The sequence below is a fragment of the Nelusetta ayraudi genome, unplaced genomic scaffold (genome assembly GCF_046127955.1).
Source record: "Nelusetta ayraudi isolate G7.1 ecotype Tasmania unplaced genomic scaffold, CSIRO-AGI_Nayr_v1 ptg000063l, whole genome shotgun sequence".
NCBI classification, from domain to species: domain Eukaryota; kingdom Metazoa; phylum Chordata; class Actinopteri; order Tetraodontiformes; family Monacanthidae; genus Nelusetta; species Nelusetta ayraudi.
The window spans coordinates 374,425-393,597 of record NW_027466113.1 but is presented as its reverse complement, the minus strand read 5'-3'; the positions used below and the strand labels follow the sequence as shown (position 1 = coordinate 393,597).

The 19,173-nt window shown below is 40.1% G+C and overlaps 1 protein-coding gene and 1 long non-coding RNA gene across 2 annotated transcripts; one reads left to right on the top strand and one right to left on the bottom strand.

Moving 5' to 3' along the window:
- The first annotated feature begins 21 nt into the window (after positions 1–21).
- On the top strand, positions 22–2,805 carry LOC142898025 (2-iminobutanoate/2-iminopropanoate deaminase-like). The gene is made up of 6 exons (XM_076040740.1): positions 22–231; positions 1,064–1,169; positions 1,312–1,366; positions 1,471–1,539; positions 2,554–2,609; positions 2,695–2,805. Exons 1-6 carry the CDS (start codon positions 167–169, stop codon positions 2,752–2,754), a joined length of 411 nt encoding a protein of 136 aa, XP_075896855.1. The 5' UTR covers positions 22–166; the 3' UTR covers positions 2,755–2,805.
- Positions 2,806–3,766: 961 nt separating this feature from the next.
- On the bottom strand, positions 3,767–7,139 carry LOC142898026 (uncharacterized). The gene is made up of 3 exons (XR_012928520.1): positions 6,768–7,139; positions 4,380–4,445; positions 3,767–4,072 (listed from the first exon to the last, which is right to left on the bottom strand). It is a non-coding gene; the product is annotated as an uncharacterized LOC142898026 (long non-coding RNA).
- Positions 7,140–19,173: the final 12,034 nt, after the last annotated feature.

The window sequence follows — 19,173 nt, the reverse complement described above, 5'->3', positions numbered from 1 at the left end:
AACAGCATCGCAAAAGAAAAAACATCTTTCGCCTCTATTGCGTTATTTACAGTAAAACCAGCCCTCCCTACGTCAGAACCTTCCCCTTGTATCGCAGATTGGACTCTGCTGCGTTTGTGTCTGTGGCTAATTCCGTTAAATTACGGTGTAAACGTTGGAGGAAAAAATGTCTGCACTCATCAGAAGGGTTATCAATACAGTGAAAGCTCCAGCTCCTATCGGGCCGTACAGGTGAGAGTTACGACCCACTTCAGAAACTTCGGATACGTCACGCTATGGCGGGTACATAGATGACACCTCGGCTTGATTTTCCCGACAAATAATCCCTCAAAATTCACATTTAAATGCTGATTCCCTATAAAGAGATGATTGCATTTAATATTTTACGAAAATGCCATTTCATTGATTACGTTCTTACTTCGTGAGGCTCTGAATCAAACTCCTGGGCCTCTGTTGTACCCTGAACTTTGTACCAAGCAGTAACAAACCATACCTGTGTATGCAAGGGTCAGCTAAATGCAACTCGAACTGCAACTGGAACTTTTTTTTTTTTTTTTTTTTTTTTTTTTAAGATTGATACATTCACAACATTTTTGCATGAACTGTTGATCAAGTATTACCAAAATATCTGTGCACTACCTTATTCCTCTTCACAGGGGGAAACAGAAAATAGCATTACCTACTTTGATACTTGCGTTGATAATATTGAATGCTACTCTGTGGGGGGTCAAAACAATTAAAAATAAATATATATATATATATATATGTATATATATATATATATATATATATATATATATATATGTATATGTATATATATATGTGTATATATATATATGTATATATATATGTATATATATATATGTATATATATATATATGTATGTATATATATATATATATATATGTATATATGTATATATATATATATATGTATATATGTATATATATATATATATATATATATATATATATATATATATATATATATATATATATATATATATATATATATGTATATATATATTATTGTTGTTGTTGCCTAATATCATCTTGCCTTGCAGCCAAGCAGTGTTGGTGGATCGGACATTGTACATCTCAGGTCAGGTGGGAATGGATCCTGCCAGTGGACAGTTGGTTGAAGGTGGTGTCCAGGCTCAAACCAGACAGGTAGGCTACACTGAATGCATGACCTAATCCACCCAATGTAAAGTCATGCTTAGAAGCTCTTGTTGATGTTAATTTGCCGTTTCTGAGCTGTTATAATATTAATATCTGCTGATTAACTTGAAACTCTCTCTCACACACGCAGAGCCTTGTTAATATGGGGGAAATCCTTAAGGCTTCTGGATGTAGTTATGATAATGGTGAGAGAAATGTAACTGAATGTCAGTTTGTTTTCATTTGAGTTGGAGACAGTACGAAAAGAAAAATAATCTCTGAACACATTCTCACATTTTGTTCCCCACAGTTGTCAAAACTACAGTTCTCTTGGCCAGCATTGACGACTTCACCGCTGTCAACGATATTTACACGCAGTGTAAGTGTGAATTATTTACTCGTAGTCAATTATTTTCTCAGTTGTTCCTTGCGTGACTGCAATCACTTTGCAAAGTCCGCTTTTGACACTAGGTGTCACCAAAACTCTGTGAATATATACTGCTTGCGTTCAGCTCCATCTGTTTCCGTAGTTGACTTACAACTGAGGACAGATTGTTTTTGTTGTGTTTTGGGTAACAGAATTGTAACAATATGGACTTATTGTACTTCATGAGTGATTGTAGTTGATCGTAAACATTCTTGTTAATGTCTCTGCATATATTTTCGAATAGATTTATAAAACCAACCACGGAGTATTTATATAAATCATTTGGCCCCTCCCTGACAGGTTCCACAACATAAGTAGGAGGGTGGAGAGCATTTCTAACAAGATAACCAATTAAAACCAATTAAAACCAATGTAAACCCCTTTGCGGTTTTGGGGTTTTGTTTTGTTTTATGGCCTTTTCTAGCTTGCAGAATGTTAAGGAAGTGTTTGAAATTCATTATGTCCCTGGTTATGTCCCTGGTTTAACACACTTCATCGAGTTCTCAATTGTGTCATATCGTTTCATTATAAAAGCACAACAAGTGAACCTTAAATTCTTTAATTCACATAACAAAGATGAACTCAAATACTTTTACAGGTTACTTGCACTAGTAGTTTTAGTATTCTGAAAGCCATCTTTCCTGTAAACACACGTGTTTCACTGCGTGACAACGACTGTCTTAAGGAACAAGAAATTCAAGGCCTTTACAATGTAGCGCCTGATTGGTATGTAGCGCCTGATTGGTACTTTGAAGTGTGTGTGTGTGTGTGTGTGTGTGTGTGTGTGTGTGTGTGTGTGTGTGTGTGTGTGTGTGTGTGTGTGTGTGTGTGCATGCGATGCGTGCATGTGCACATGCATATATACATATAGGCAAAGTGCTTTGAGACCCCTTTAGATGAGTTGATTGATTGAGTTGATTTGTCAACATGTCATTGCAATTGAATCAAATGTGTTGTCATATCTAGTCTTCACTTCGAACTACCCAGCCAGAGCTGCCTACCAGGTCTCTGCTCTCCCAAAAGTAAGTGTCCAATGTTCCTTTTTTTTTTTTTACTCTGCCTCTATCACATTCACATTCAAAGCTTTGTTCAATGTTCTCTCTTCAGGGTGCACTGGTGGAAATTGAAGCAGTTGCTGCTTTGGGCCCTCTGACCAATGCTCTCTAATAAACAGATCTGTCAAATAATAAAGCAAGAAAGCATTTTCACAAAAATCTACAGTATTTTCCATTCATTTTAGAAGAGAAAAGTAAAATCAAATGTCTACGTATAACTTTATTCTGAACGAAGAGCAGAATGACGGTTACATTTTAGAAAATGTAAAAGGAATAAAAAAAAGACAGAAACACTAAATAGATGTCAGACTGAAATACATTTTTATCCACTTAAACACCCATCACATCTTATGCAACTGACAGAAAGAACTTTGTTGACCCATCGTGAAGAACTATTGATAGCCTTAACAATAATATCCAGGACAGGAGATGATCTCTGCTGCACATGTTGGTTTTGGCATATCATGCAAAAACCATCGAAAGACAAAAACCATTGGATTCTGTATCACATACAAAAACCAATGTGTGCATCAGTATTGTGAGGAAAGAAAGACACCTTTTTTTCAGGGACTGAATTCCATTAGGATGTTCCAGCAATGGTGCAGCTGCACATAACTGACGTCATGCGATAGCAACATTATCAGTTATTGGATCATTTTCATCCTGAGCCCTGGAAGTGATTTGTTTTGTTTTTTTTGTTTTTTTTTTAATCTTTTGCTTGCCACCTACACAAGCAAATTTCATCCATAGGAAAAACAAAACCAGAGTTAAAACATGCATGTATTTATATGAACTAATAAAATAAGATTGAAGAATGGTTTTTAATAGAAAAAAAGATTTCACAAAAAGGAACATGTAATGTAATATATTGCTTTGCTAATATATTGCTTTAGACTATCATTAACTACACCATTCCTATATATTAATATAATTTTGTATCAAAGATTTCATGTAAATCTAAATGTGTATCTAAATGCTTACAAAAATCAATTTTGATCTCTTTTGTGTAAGTTAGGGCAGATGACAGTTGTCCGTCTGTCCTGTATGTTGTCACCTTACGCTCTGCTTTATACACACATGTATGATGTCTTTGCCTAGTGTTCATCAGAAGCACATATTGTAAATAGTCGGGAATTTCCTTCACTCCAGTATTTGACACCGCCAGAAGACATGACAAAATGACAGGATATTGCACTCACTCTGTCTCTGGCCTGCATGTAATGTTTGTGTCTGTCCGCACATATATCTCAACAGTTTGTGAGGAAATGCTGATTGTTTTTCATGTGACATAAATAATAATGGATGGTGCACACTGATGCACGGTGGTGGTTGGGCTTCTGGTTCTTCCAGTCACCTTCTTTCAGCTCCGCTGCAGCAGTGTATTGTAGGTATTTGTGTTGAATCCAGTGCGCAGGTGTTGAATGTTCCTCCTTTTGAAACATGAACAGCAATGAATAAGATACTGTATCAAATGACTTTAAATATACATTGTATGAACTGCTAATTACTATCAGCTGCTACATTTAAATGATAAAGACCATCTTGAAATTAACCATCTTAAAAAAAAAGACAGTCGTTTCAATCATTATACCTTGAAAAGATTACATAATTTCTAATTGATCAAATTCAGAAGTACCTCATTTCTATCTTTACTAATCAACACCCTAACAGAACACCTGGGATGATTAACTGCTTTTTGCATTGAGTCAGCATGCTTGGCTGTGCCTGTGCTCTTACCCACACATTCCTTCTTTTAAGTGTTGTCACGCTCTGCATCTCCACATGCCTCAATTACAGGCAGAACTGCACGAACACACACACAAAATACACACAGTGAGAAAAAAAAAAATTGTCATTCATGTCACCGACCTGTCAAATGTCAAATATAGACAACTTAAGAGATTTTCTTTCATGGCTTGCCTGTAAACAAAGTAATAACATAACAAGGAGAGAAGCTAAGGCATGCCTACTTAAGCACATCTGGTTCTGCCAAACTGGTTTGCTCGTGATTTACCTGGCTTTCGCACACACTCACGCAAAACACACATGCACACACGATTCTGAGCCTCCGGGGGAAAATCTCATAAAAGTTATGCAATACAGCAGCCACACCAGAAGACGACACGTGCTGCCCAGAGGGGCGACTCTGCCCTTGAAGTACAGCTTGTTCCCTGAGTCAAGAGCAGCTAGCTGGCCGCCTCTGCCCCAAACACAAGGCAACTGACCGACGGTTCTTTGTGTACATTTTAACACGTCCATGCAATACACATTCGCCACTACTTTAGCAAATGATGGTCGGTGTCCTCTTTTCTACGACAGTGTTCAAACATGTCCCCAACATACACTTACACTCTAAACAAAGACTATTTGTATGGTGCAGAGCTCTAACTACAGAATAATAGAGTCCACTTGAAAGAACATTGTTACATGTATATCTGTTCAAGTATATATTTTGGATTAAATATTGAATCATTAAATATTTATCTTAAATATTAAATATTTCAAATTGATATTTTCAGTTAGTGATGAAAAATAGTTGATTACAACAGAAATGGCAATGTTTGTATAATAAGTGTGTGTGTTTTTTGAGACTACTTGTTAAGAAGTATTTTAGACTTTAATCAAAAAATAACTACAAAGGAAAGAGAAATGCTGTTTCAACATACCAAACTGTTTATAAGTGGAAGACCCTGATGGATCGTCTGGTCTCACATTATGTCCAAAATTTGTTTTGTTTTGTTTTTTTCATTTTTACAAAACAAGAAGTGCGCGAAGGAAGCACTATATGAGTCATATATCACAAAACGGAGGGTCTCAAAACAGATGGAGGAATATAAAGTACAAAACCAGAATGCTGGAAAACCAGAGGACAAAAAAAAAAGATGTTTTGACACATTTAGAAGTAAACTGAAAATCTTTTTTTCATGACTTTATTGTTATGGTTTTAACAAAATCCAAAATATCACCACTGAATCAAATTACACATGATTGTTAATGGAAACATGTAGTCTGAGATGAGCATATTTGTTTCGGATAAAACTGAACCTAGGCTGTATGATAATTCAATCACATCCAGTACGACATTCTTATGCCATCTTTAGAATGTGAAGACAACAAAAATGGTTTCACTTAACACTTTTTTTTTTTTTCATGATGGCAGGAATCCGGCAGGCTCACGGAGCATTTACATTGCCTTACGTATGTAATTCGAAGCAGCAGGGCGTGATTATTCTGTAGCCCGTTCACAATGGCCCACTGCTGCGTGACTGGAGCTGTTGTGCTGACAACATGCTCCATCTATAATCATCACACTCAACGCACGCCTTTGTTTCTCATTTGGTGAGCATGTGGCTGCTTTCACTGTGTTTTCTATTTCGCCCTGTGGGCCAACAATATCCTGTTATCCGGTCAGCTGCCACTTATAACAGGAGTACAGCCAGAATTCGCGGAGCAGGGTTGGTCATTGCAAAAAGGCCCGAAGGGTTTACTCATTAGTTTGAGGGTTGCTAGAATGCTAACACACGTGTTGGTTAGGTGCTTGGTTACTTGTGACACCTCCTCTGAGGAGTTGTTATAAAAGTGTCAGCTTCTTTTTGTCTGAAGGTTGGATTGGTTAAAGACTGGTCTTTATTTACATGGATACCAACAGAATTGAATTATCTGTGAGTGAGCTATTAACATTTGTTCTTTTGTTCTTATCTTATCACTTTTGTGCATGTTCAAACCTATTGGAATGTTTGCAAAGGATCCCCAAGTAGTTCAGCCAATGGCAATGCTGAAATGTTTGAAGGCAAGACAATTTGGGTGGAGGTCAGTCTCTCCTGAAGCATTTGTATCATGTCCTGTCAAGTAACTGACATGTTACGATGCCCTAGAGTCAATGTTAGTGTGGCCTGACAGGTTTACCAGGAAATACTTCTGTGTCAAGCCACTAAAGCGCTAAACCTCATCAATTATTTCAGGACATGCAGCATTCTCTCTAACAGAGGTATCACTGATGGGAATCACTGTAGATGCATTTTTAAATACATGTGATGAATACAATTCTGCTCTAAACAGCCATTCACATTTTTTGGATGCCGTTTTGTGATGCATTGATATTTGTTAGACGCTTGAGGACCCTACCTGAAGATGCTGACAGTGCCGAGGTCTGCTGGCACGGGCTCAATCGCAGGACCCTCCCCTTGAACAGCACTCTCTGCCAGAGACTCTGAGCTCATGGTTTCTGCTTGAGGCGTTGGGTCCTCTTCTGAAGAGGTCTGCGAAGGGATCGGTAGTGATACTGGAACATCTTCCACCAGATCCAGATCAGCAGCTTCACATTCTTCTTCAGGCGCAGCGTTCGGCTCTTTGAGACTTGGTGTCCCTTCTGGTCGTTCCACCTCAGCATGTTCTTCTGTTTTCTCCTCATCAGAAGACCTGATATCAGCTTTGGAATCCTCTGTGATTGGACACGTTGGAGATGACTCAGGAGTTGTTTCTACCTCTGCATGTTCTGAAGCCTCCCAATTAACTGGGTCTTCAGCTATTGTTGCTGCAGGTGAAGTAACTTCTTGGGGAGCTACACTGTATTGTACTTCAGTTTCACATGGAGCAATAGTCACGCATTGTTCCAAAGTTTCTACTGATACTTGTGCTTCCATTAGCGCCACATCGTCACCTTCACCTTTTGAAGCATCATCATCTAGAACTCTAGCCTCCATTCGTAATGCAGACTCGCTTGGACCTGACACTTCACAAGCAGCTGCATCTTCACTCAGTGATGCCAGCGCACCTTTGCCTGGTTCCAAGGATTCAAGTGGCGCTTCTGAGGCAGTAGTGGTCCCATCAAGAGAAGCCACTTCAGGAGTGGACTCCGCTGCCTCATCTCGAATTACTGGGGCCTCTACTGGCTCAGAGGTTCTAGTGTCCTCAGGAGGAATGGTCACATCACAAGAGGCTTCAGGCCGTGGGGTCTCTTGTAGCTCAGACGTAACTGTTTCGTCGGAAGAAACAGGTCCCTCACTTGACACAAAGGTAACGTCCTCAACAACAGCCACTGCCTCTGCCTGCTCAGCTAAAGTTAATTCAGTTGAAGGCTCCGCCACAGCAGTTTCTGTGTGACCTGTATCTTCCTCCAAAACAATTTCTGAAACTGTGACAGCTTCTGGCTGAGGAGCAGTCCTGTCCTTGGCTTCTGCAACATCTTCCTCCTCTTTATCGGCCCATAATTGATGGACGTCTGCTAATGCTGCCTCTGTCACCTCAATCACCTGCGTCTTGTCTTCAACATACTCTGCATTTCCTACATTAAAAGTCGAAAATGAGAAAGGAGGGAGTGATGACAATTATTGACCGACACTTAATTTCATCAGTTGTTAGTTTTAGTTTTTTATCATCTTCTTTATCAAAAATCTAATTCTTATTCTGAAAATTAGGCAATTATGTGATTGCCAATATTAAAATATTGAGAAATATATCTGACAGGAAATCTATTAAAATAGTTATATAGTTACTATTAGTTATTGTTTTGTCAGTTTGAATTAAAAGTATTTAAAAAAAAAAATCTGTATCAGTATTTGACACTTGTTTAAGTAGTAGAGATCTATCTGAAATGTGATGATGTAGACAATGTTGAATACATTTAACATAAATTGCAAAAATTTGGAATGAGTAAAACAGAGGCTCACCTTGTTCAGAAGATTCAAATGGTACTTCTGAGTGTGTGATCCATGTCGTGATGTCACAAACGTCCTTTTCACTATCAAGGCCCTCTGCGGTCTCACTTAACACTGGCTCTTCTTCAACGTCTTCTTCAGTCTCTGAAGAAGAGATGGGACCCTCACCAGAGACAGCAGGGGTCTCTCCCTGTCTCTCCCTCACTTCCTGTACACTCTCGTCAAGTCCTTCAACCTCTTCAGAGACCACAACAGTCTGTGCATCACCATGTTCTTCAATGGAAGGTGACACCTCCACCTCACCTTCATAATCCTTGAATTCCCTATCAACCTCAGCTGAGGCAACAATCTCCAAAGCTTCCTCAGCAATAGTTTCTGGCTGAGGAGCAGTTTTTGGGTCCTCCCAGGAGCGGAGAACCTCAGTTGAGTCTGTGGGCTCTGCAACATCTTCCTTCTTTTCATCAATCCATTCCTGAGGAACATCTGTTAAAGCTGAAAAGAGGAAGAGATAAAAATTCTGAACTTTGACTTTGGGGTTGGTTTTGTGAATGAGCCCATGTACAAAGGCCAGAAATAAAACACTGAACAAAGTTTTAAGAAGATTCGCTCTGTTGATTGCGCTTCATTAGCTAATTTACCGGAGCAAGAGGCGTATAACATTTAAAGTGAAGTTCAATGTTGTTTCTGTTATTGTAATCAGTTTTATTAATTATCCTCATGTTGACTCTTTTATTCTAAAAACTATGAAATGATGTGGCTGAGAAATCGGACATTACTGTCAATCTGCTAAATGATCCATTCTGTCTTCACACAATTTAGTTAGAATTTTGGGGGGCCGTGTAGTTACATTGGAACTGGGATCTAAGTTACCGTAATTCAATTGATTTCTGGCAGAACTGATTAAACTCGTGAAACAAGATAAAGCGAGGAGGAACGGTTTCACAGAAAGAAAAAAAAAAATCGTAGTTTGGAAGTAATGTCTGACAGCCTGTCTAACTTGATTCTGATAAAACAGCTTCACCTTGTTCAGAGGAATCACATGGAACGCCAGATTGTGTACTCCACGAGGTGATGTCACAATTCTCCTTTTCGACCTCAAGGCCCTCTGCTGTCTCGAGCGCAGGGGTCTCACTTGGCACTGGCTCTTCTTCAGTCTCTTCCTCAGCCTCTGAAGAAAAGACGGGACCCTCACCAGACACGGAGGTTACCTCCTCAACACAAGCAGGGGTCTCTCCCTGCACGGCTAAATCAAGTTCAGTTGTAGACTCCTCCTGTGCAGTCTTATCAAGAGCCTCAACCTCAGAGACCACATCTTTTTGTGCATCTCCATGTTCCTTGATGAAGGGTGACACCTCCACCTCACCTTCAAAATCTTTGAATTCCATTTTGCATTCAGTTGAAGCAACAATCTCTAAAGTTCCCTGCCAACCAGTGAGAGTTTCCAACAGAGGAGCCGTTGATGGGTCCTCCCAAGAGCGGAGAACTTCAGTTGAATCTGTGGACTCTACAAAATCTTCCTTCTTTTCATCAGTCCATTGCTGAGGAGCATCTGCTAATGCTGCCTCTGTCTCCACATGCAACTGAGTCTGGGATTCAATGTTTTCTGCATTTTCTGTGACAAAACTGTTTCTGATGTCTGTCGGTGCAGGGATAAGAAAAGAGGAAGAGATAAAAATTCTGAACTTGGACTTTGGGGTCTGTTTTGTGAATGAGACCTTCCAACTATGAGCCCATTTATAAAGGTCAGAAAGAAAACACTGAAATAACAAAAAGTTTTAGTGAGATTCACTATGTTATCTCTTCATTACTTCAAGGGCTAAGAAGTCAATTATGTATCATATTTTAATTGCAATTTAACCTTAATTCCATTACCTTTATCAGGTTTATCAATTGTCAAGTTGATTATTTTGTACTGAAACTATAAAACTGTACGGCATAGAAATCCGACATTACTGTTAATCTATTAACAGGCTGTTTTATATATATATTTATATATACATATATATAGTTTTTAAACTCTGAACTGAAATGCTGAAAACTGAAAACTTAAGAAAATCTGTATTTTTACAGGACAGCTTTAAAGTGGCAATATGCAGTTTTTATCATTGTCAGATATAAGATAATAAATTCCACCTCTGCCTTCCAACAGCTGCCGTACCAACTTTATCAACAGGTAGAAGCAACTGCCTCAACAATGGGCTCAATTTCAGAAAACGCATACAAATAGCATGAGACATGCACCAAAAGAATGCAAAAATCAGCTAAAATTATGCTGGATATAATCCAAAATCCAGAGGGTTACCTGTAGTTACAGCTATCAGTGGTGGACTTGCATTAACACAGAACCCTGATCAAATTTGAAATTGGCTTAATTTTATTGTAACTGGTTTGGATGACTGAAATTAAACAAAAAGAGTTTTGGTGACGACACAACCCTACAGATTTAGGGTTCTCTTTGTATATACTAATCATCACTCGATATTTCCTTGTATGGGAGATAGACGTGTGAGTGGGAAAGCCTCTCTTTTTTCGTTTACATCAACTCTCTGGCAGTGGAAAAAAATCCCATATTGCCACTTTAAATTTGTCTTGCAATCTACAAGAAGAAATAATGTAACATTATTTCTGTCTTCACAGAATTTAGTTTTTTAACAAGTTATAAATCAAAAGGATTAGCGATTTTTCTATCTGACCTGGGATCTAAGTTACTAACTAGTTATTAAAAAACAGAACAGTTGATAAAGCAGAGGAAAGATTTAACATATTAAAAAAAATGTAGTTTGGATGTGAGGTCTGACAGCCTATCTAACTTGATTCTGAAGAGGCCGCTTCACCTGGTTCAGAAGATTCACATGGTACTCCTGAGTGTGTAGCCCAGGCACCAGTGTCACAAGCCTCCTTATCAGTCTCAGGGACCTCTGCTGTCTCGGACGCTGAGGTCTCACTTAACACTGTCTGTTCTTCAGTCTCTTCTTCAGCTTCTGAAGAAGAGGTGGGGCCCTCACCTGACACAGAGGTGACCTCTTCAGCGTAATCAGTGACCTGTGCCCGCACAGGTAGAACAATTTCAACGGCTGACTCCTTCTGTGTAGTTTCACCAGGAAAGGCATCAACCATTGCAGACTCTGCAGTGTATCTCTGCACAGAGAGCCATGCCTCCGGTTTCCCCTCATAATCCTCAGACTCGGTGTGAGCCTCAGAAGCGGTGACACCTGTTGGGAATTGCTCTTCAACGGTGACGTGTTCTGGTTGAGGAGCTGCCCGGGTGTCGTCACAAGAGGATAGAGCTTTAGTTGCCTCAAAGGTTTCCGACGTATCTTTCTCCTCTTCTTGTTGGGAATTGTCTGGGAAAGCCGTCGTCACGGCCAGCTGGTCCTCAGTAATTTCTGTATTTTCTTCGTCGCTACCCGTTCTGACTGCTGTTAGCATAGGTATAATAAAAGATTAAGCTTGATTAGTGTGGACAAGCTACAAGTATGTTGTACTGACAAAATGAAAGAAACCAACAACACAGGTTTCCCTCAGACAAATTCCTCTTGATGGAGTGGAGGAAGATGGGAAACACACATAACCCAATTTTACCTGGATCAGAGGATTCATGCAGTGCTGCTGATGCCAAAGCAGTGACCTCTGAAGTAAAACATTTCCATGTAGCAGTTGCCACCTCTTCAACTTCTTGGACCACTGTAGCCTTTGATGAAACAGGTTCATCAGCTGGAGTGGCATCTTCAGTGGAGACCTCAGTGAAAGCCCCAGTTTCGCCGTGGACTTCCTCCCCTATCAAGTCTTGTGCCTCTGCAACGGCAACCAAATCCTCAGCTTCAGTGACAGCCTCAGCAGGAGGAGTGACCCCTTGAGCTGCTTCTGCAAGGGTCGGAGGTTCTGGCTGAGGTTCGGGAGCGACAAGGAAGCGCTTCCAAGAATGCGAAATCTCTGTTGCCTGAAAGCCTTCTAACACCCACTGCTGAGCATTATCTGGTACTGGTGTTGGCACAAGAACCTTCACATGGTCCTCACTGTTTTGTGGATCTTCTGGAGTTGCACCATCTCTGGCTGTAGGTAAGGGATGACAAAAATATCTGGTTAGGAATCACAAGCCTGTGCCAAAGGACATCCAACCTTTCAGTTTTAGATCAGATACCCTTTTCAGATGATTTTACTAAAAACACCCCTTACATCCTTAATGTAATACTTTGCGGGACTAAAAATAATAGTTTCACATTTGAAAAACTCTTAACAAAAACAGGTTTGAGAAAGTTTAAAACTCTTTACAATCTTTTTAAATTGTTATTCAGTGTACAATAATATAATATTCAGGTCTCACATGAAGCCAGAGCCAAAAGATCACTTGGAGCAGGAGCCTCATCTGAAGCCTCACATGGAAACGGTCCAACAGCTTCTTCTGATTCTAGTGATTTTTCTTGAACAGCAATGGCAGTCACCTGTTGAGCAAAACTGGCGGGAACCTCCCCAGAAACCTCACATGCTACGGCTGCTGCGTCTTCAACCTCACAGACTTCAGCCAACTCTGACCCAATGGTATTGTCAGAAGGTTTGTGAACTTCAGGAAAATCCTGTGACATCGGTGCTGCCACCTCCTCAACAGCAGCGGAGGCCTGTGACCACGTAGTTACAGCAGCTTCTGCAGTGTGCTCCACCTCTATGGCCTCATCGGGTGCTCTGGCTTTTGGAGCAGTATCAACCTCTGCAGTGTCTCCAGAAACCTCTCGATCTACAGCAACAGAAGGTGCCTCTGTTGTTTCATGAGCTTCTGACTCAGTGCTAACTTCTTCTGAAGCAGCGACTTCTGGAACTGGTCCTGCAGTGGTAACAGATTGTACAGGAGGCTGAAGAGCAGCCAGGAGATCCTCCCACGTCCCGAGAACCTCCTGCGCATCCAAGCCTACAAATTCTTCATCAACTTCATCATCTGCCCAAGCCTGAGGATCATGTGGAGAATTTGTACGCACATTGAGATCAGTTTCTTTTTGACTCTTTTGTGAGTTCTCTGGAATACCCATTCTGACCACTATAAAAAATGAATGAAAAAAGAAACTTGATTAGTATTCATGACTTTAAATTTTACTGCTTTTTAAAAGTAAGTATGGTAAACAAAGTGATAAGGCCATACTTGCAAGTCCTTGCGTTGTTTCATCTCTTCTTGATTTAGCTTCAAGTAGAGCTGTAGCTTTGTTTTGTCCCGGAAAAGCAGCTCCCTCTGGCCCCAGTACTTCACCTGTGGCTTGTTTTTCAGTTGCAACTTGGTTGGAAGCATCATTTGATGCTGATGCCATTCTTTTAACTGTACCAAAATCCTCCTCTGGCACTGCCACTGTTGTTGTACCTAAGACTGGGAGTTCTCTTGGTGCTGGTGGTACTTCACATGGTGCCAGTGGCAGCACTTCGATTGTGGCATAGTCCTTGCTTGGTTGTGGTAGAAAATCCTGACTTTGGGCTAGTAGCTCAGATTCACCTTGGACTAAAGTTTTAATGTGGGCTGAAGACTCGTTTTGAATAGTTTTATCTTTAGCTGTAACATCAGATTCATTTTCTCCCTGATCAAACGCATCTGAAGCTGTTGCTGTTGTTTTGTCATGGGGTGTTGCCTCAGGTGTTAAAACAGCCGATTTGACTGGGAATAAATCCTCACCTGTTGGTTGTGTTGCTTTGGCAGAGGCTAAACCCTTAACTGTTTCCGGTGGAGAAGCTGTACCTTCAGGAACTGAATCCTCACCTGGTTGCGGTGCGTCTTTATCCTGTTTTGTTCCAAAACTTAACGCAGACCCTGAATCGTCTTCTGAGCTTGTATCCCTAACTGGGACTGTTTCATCACTTAGTTCTAGTGGTTCAGCTAAACCTGAGAATGAAACCCTGGTCGGTGTTTTTGCACTTACACCTAAGAATCCATTTCTGCCAGGTTGTGTTACTGAATCTTTAAATAGGACTGGATCCTCACTTGGCTGTGATGAAACTGCCTGGCGGGGGGATAGAAACTTGGTAGGTTCTGGCAGTGAAACTTTATTTTCAGTTGCACATTCTGTAGTTTCTAGGGTTACAGCTTTACCTGAGTCTGTATCTGTGCCTGATAGTTTCACTGAGGCAAAGCTAAAAAACACATCTTTGCTCTTTTCGAGGAGGGCACCAGTAATTGGGGCAGAACATTCTCCTGGTACTGATGGTGCTGCTTGACCTACGACTTCAAATTTAGTCATTGCTGGTAATGCTGCTCTAACATCTGTAGCTTCATTTGTTGATGATATTGTATTTTTTCTGAGGGTTGAACCAATGCTTGACAGCAGTGTCGGTGCTGCAGCTGAGACTGCATCTATGCCTAATGTTGGAACAGCTTTAACTGTAGTTGGTAGTTTTGAACCCTCACTGAATCCTGGTGTTGGTACTGTGTCTTTAACAAAGGCTTGACCCATACTTGGTGATGGTAATGCAAATTTGTCTTGGCCCGAAAATTCAGTTTTTGTTGGTACTGTTGCCTTACCACGGGTAGGTTCCATGCTTGGTCCTAGTGCCTTAACTATGACTGGTTCTTCTGCTTTAATTGGAGATGTTTTCTCAATTTGGATTGACGACGGAGAGAATGTAACTTTTATTGGTGCTCTTGCAGCAGCTACACCAAAGGCCGTATCCCTACCTCTTAATGTGACCGAATCCTTAACAGAGACTGGGCCCTTACTTTGTGATAGTATTGAAGGCCTACCATTTGCTCCATCTGCAGTGGTTGACAATGCAACAGCTTTTCCCAAAGCTGAATCAGTTTTCGATCCAAGTAGAAATGGATCTTTATTTGATGTTGGTGCTATGTCTATAACTGGACCCAAGCCTTTGTCTCGTCCCGAGATAGAAAACTTAGGTACTGCTGCCCTTGCATCTCTGTCTTGTGCTTCATTTGCTGTTGTTACTGATTTTTTGCCTAGGACTGAACTGATTCCTGATACTCGTGCAGGTACTGTAACTTGACCTCCATCTTTATGAAATGTTGGTAATGCATCTTTGACTGGAAGTGCTGCCTCACTTGTTATCGGAGGTGCAGCTAAACCTTGGAATTCAACCTTACTTAATGCCGGTGCTGCATATTTACCAAAGGTTGAAACCATATTTGATGTATCTTTACTTGGGACTGTTTCTGATATTTTAACTGAAACCAGGCCCTCGCTTCTTCGTGCTGCATGTGATGCTGATGATGTTGACACGCTTGAGAATATATCCTTACTTGGTGCCCATGCTGCAACTCTACCTTGTGTGTCAGCTTCACTTTGTTTTGGCATTATAGTTCTATATGAGGCAGTACCCTTATATGATGCTAATGGTGAACCTACACTTGTTTTAGATGTATTACTTGGTGCTAGCACTGCAGCCTTTCCTGTTGCTCCTGCCTGAATTTGAGCTGATTCTGCCGCTTTAACTGCGGCTGCACCCTTACTCATTGAAGGAGTTACTGCTTTTCTTTCAACTGCAGCTTTGCTTGATGGTGGCACTGTGGAGACACCATAAGTTGCATTTTTACTCTCTGTTGGTAACACAGTTTTAAATGGGATCAAATTCTCACTAAGTGTAGGTGATGGAATTACACCTGAGACTAGAAGCTTATTTGGTGCTAGCCCTGCACTTCTAACTGGGCTGGAATCTTTACTTTGAGTTTGTAGTGTAACCTTTCTGACCGCTTCAGTCTCGCTTGATACTTGCTCAACAGATTGGCTAGAATGCTGGCTTGGGACTGGTAATGCAGTTTTGGCTTGCAAAGAACCTCTACTTGGCCCTTGGAGCGTAACTTTTCCAGCCTCACTTGGTTCAGGTAGTGAGACTTTACCTGGAGCTTTAGATTTTGTTTGTGCTGCAGCTTCAATTGTAACAGATTTTGGCATACGCTCAAGAGCAGCCAGGAGGTCCTCCTTTGGGCCAAGAATGTCCTGGGCACTGAGGTCTTCCAACATATCCTCCACATCATTACTGGCCCACAACTGAGGTTCCTTAGATGAGGCACTTTGAACATCCAGGAGCTTCTGGTCCGTGATGTTTTGAGCATCATTTCCATTTTTTTGTGCTATTAAAGGACCAAAGAGAACAAAAGGAGAGGTTGTTAAGAATTTACAAGTTGTAGGACAGGTACTTACATGAGCCTTCATGAACTTTCATGAACTATTAGCTGAAATAATAGTCTGTTAATTATACAACAGCAAAAGTACAAAACTGTTTATGAATTAAATATTTTTGCTATTTAGTAGCAACATTTTTTAATTCAATTATTTGTCATTGAGCTTGTAGAATGAATCCTAACTACAATGTTAAACGTGTATTGAGTAAAAACATTGACCCAGCTTTGGCAGATGATGATCTGCACAGGGAGGTGCAGAAAAAATATTTCATATGAATGTTAATACTAAACTATAAACTATGTAAAATTATTTTCATTTCATAAAGTACAGGAAAATTAAAATAAAAATAAAGATTTAAATAAGATTAAAAACATAATTAATATTTAATGAGCAGAAAACATCTCTTAAATTTTGTTGCTGAACACATGGTTGATTTGGTGATTAGGGTGCATTTTATTAAGCTCTTAAGAAATAAAGAAAATTAATGATATGTGACAATGGCTTTCTTTGCTTTTGTAAACACAGCATAAAAGAACCTTTAAAAAAAAAAAAAAAGGAAAGTCATCTGGCCTTTGAAAACCATAAATAGGGAACAAATGTAGCTTTGAATAGCTGAACTAAACTTCAAACAACAGCGACACAAATCTCATTTGAACTACACGGAACATTAGGACAGTGTTTGATGGTCCAAACTGGGGGTTGTGTTTGTTGATAGTTTGACTGATGAGCTTCCTGGTTTTACTTGTGTGTCAGGGCTGATAAAAAGAGCCCAGAGTGATGAGTGGAAGGGAATGTGACGGCATGGCAACTCAAATGAAAGCGAGTCAAATTAAGAATAAATGAACATGTGTTCTTGTTAAATGAATGTTTGAAAGAAGAATGTTTATAGGCTGTGCATATAAGTAAAAGTGAGCCAGTTTTCTATGTGTTTAGAGTCGAAACACAGACAGCCTCTTTACCCACGGATTACCAACATGTCAACATGATTTAGCAGCCAGCGAGTAGCGACATCCCCAGTCTAAACAGCGCTGTGTTGAGAGAGACAAGCGAGAGACAGACAGGGAGACCCCGAGTGGAGATGGGACCAGTCGGGGCTCGAGTGGCATACAGCTGGCTCATGGGCGGACTGGACATGATTTAAACCTCCAACATCGTTTAGAGAAATCTGTCTGCCCAGCACACACAATACTAGGTTTCTTGTGCGAGTGATGTAATAGCTTGGAAAGGGCCTCAAGCTTTCCCAGGTGACCATAGCTGGCTGACCGAGGAGACAATGCCATGACACACACGTCACAGTGACATCATTGGCAATAAAAAAAAAGAAAACACTGTATGTGTCATACAGTACTGTCTGATGGCCCACATAACATAGATCTCATTTTCAAAAGAATCTTGAACACAGAAGACTGGCTCTTGAGCTCTAAAATGCCTGATGCAGAGTTTTTAAGTTGGACAGCGCAAATTGAGAGTTTACTGATTTCTGGTTTTATTTCTTTTATTGCTAAACGATGCACTCCAAAAGCAAAAAAAAAACAACTTGACATATTGTGACTAATTCGTTCAGTTATCTCTTGGGTGATCTGGATGTTTTTTGTTTTGTTTTTTAGTCTTTTGCGGTCATTAACACAGCACTTAATTTTTATACCTGCCAGTATAGATTACGTTGTCTCCCATCTCCCATCCCTTCAATTATTTTTCAATGTTTCTGTTGAAAACTTCAATTGTCTTTAACAGCAACATTGAAATTCTGGTCTTTGGAATTGTTTATAAAGAAAACTGATTGCAGGCTGAATTGTCTCCAGTGTGTTGAGTCACAAACATCAGAGCCAATAAGAGCAACAGTTCTACAATTACCAGGGAAGGAAACCAAATCTGCGAGAGCCACATCTGACAAGCTGCCTTTGACCATAGTATCCCTGCCAACCATCAGATAAATTTTCAGAGGACATCATCAGCTCAAAATCAGACTGAACAAAGTATTACATGTCAAACTGAACTTGCATTACGTGTTGTTGCTGGCATTTCAATCAATATGGCGCACAACGACCAGCGCCTGTCAAGAGTCGAACTCTAAGGCCTTTTTTACCAAATTATACAGGAAATGCCAACATGATTTTTAGACTTTTCTCTCTAAAGAACTGCTGGTGTGACGTAAAAAGAAGCAAATAAAGGAGAATCTTTGATTTGAGACACATGGTCATGTTTAATCCATTGGTTTAGTAATGACCTTTTGGTCTGTAGAAGTAGACTCAGGTTTAGTCAAGAAAAAAACTGTTAAACCAAGCAAACTTTTTGGGGGGATGGTGGTGTCACTTTAGGCGCTCTCTTTTACTTACGTTAATTACAGTTAATGTTCTGACTAAAGATGACCATCATTGTTCAGGCTTCTTTTCCTTAAAGACCTAACCTAATTTCACAGCAATATAATACCAGTTGCACATTTAAAATGAACCAAAAATCAAACGCACGCTGTTCCATGACCCCTTTCGTCACATCACTTACCTGTTTTGGCTTTTTTGCTTTTCTCCGGACTTCCATCTGGTCGTTTATTCTCCTTATCAACACTCTTTGATGAGGCGCACCCCATATTTGGAAGGAAACGTTGAAGTCAATAAAATACCAACTTTGGGAAGGCAAATTGATGTCTTGTAGCAAAGATGGAAACTGTATGGTGGTTAAAAAAAAATATAGAAAAATACAGCCAACAGATCTATATTCCTAAGAGTAGCTGGGCATCTTAATCATCGGCCCCACTTGTCTCTCTGC

Bases quoted from the DNA above. Each gene is read 5' to 3' on its own strand.
- LOC142898025 (XM_076040740.1), top strand. From the start codon at position 167: ATGTCTGCACTCATCAGAAGGGTTATCAATACAGTGAAAGCTCCAGCT. The intron at 1,170-1,311 runs GTAGGCTACACT...TCACACACGCAG, and splicing joins TCCAGGCTCAAACCAGACAG to AGCCTTGTTAATATGGGGGA. The intron at 1,367-1,470 runs GTGAGAGAAATG...TGTTCCCCACAG, and splicing joins TGGATGTAGTTATGATAATG to TTGTCAAAACTACAGTTCTC.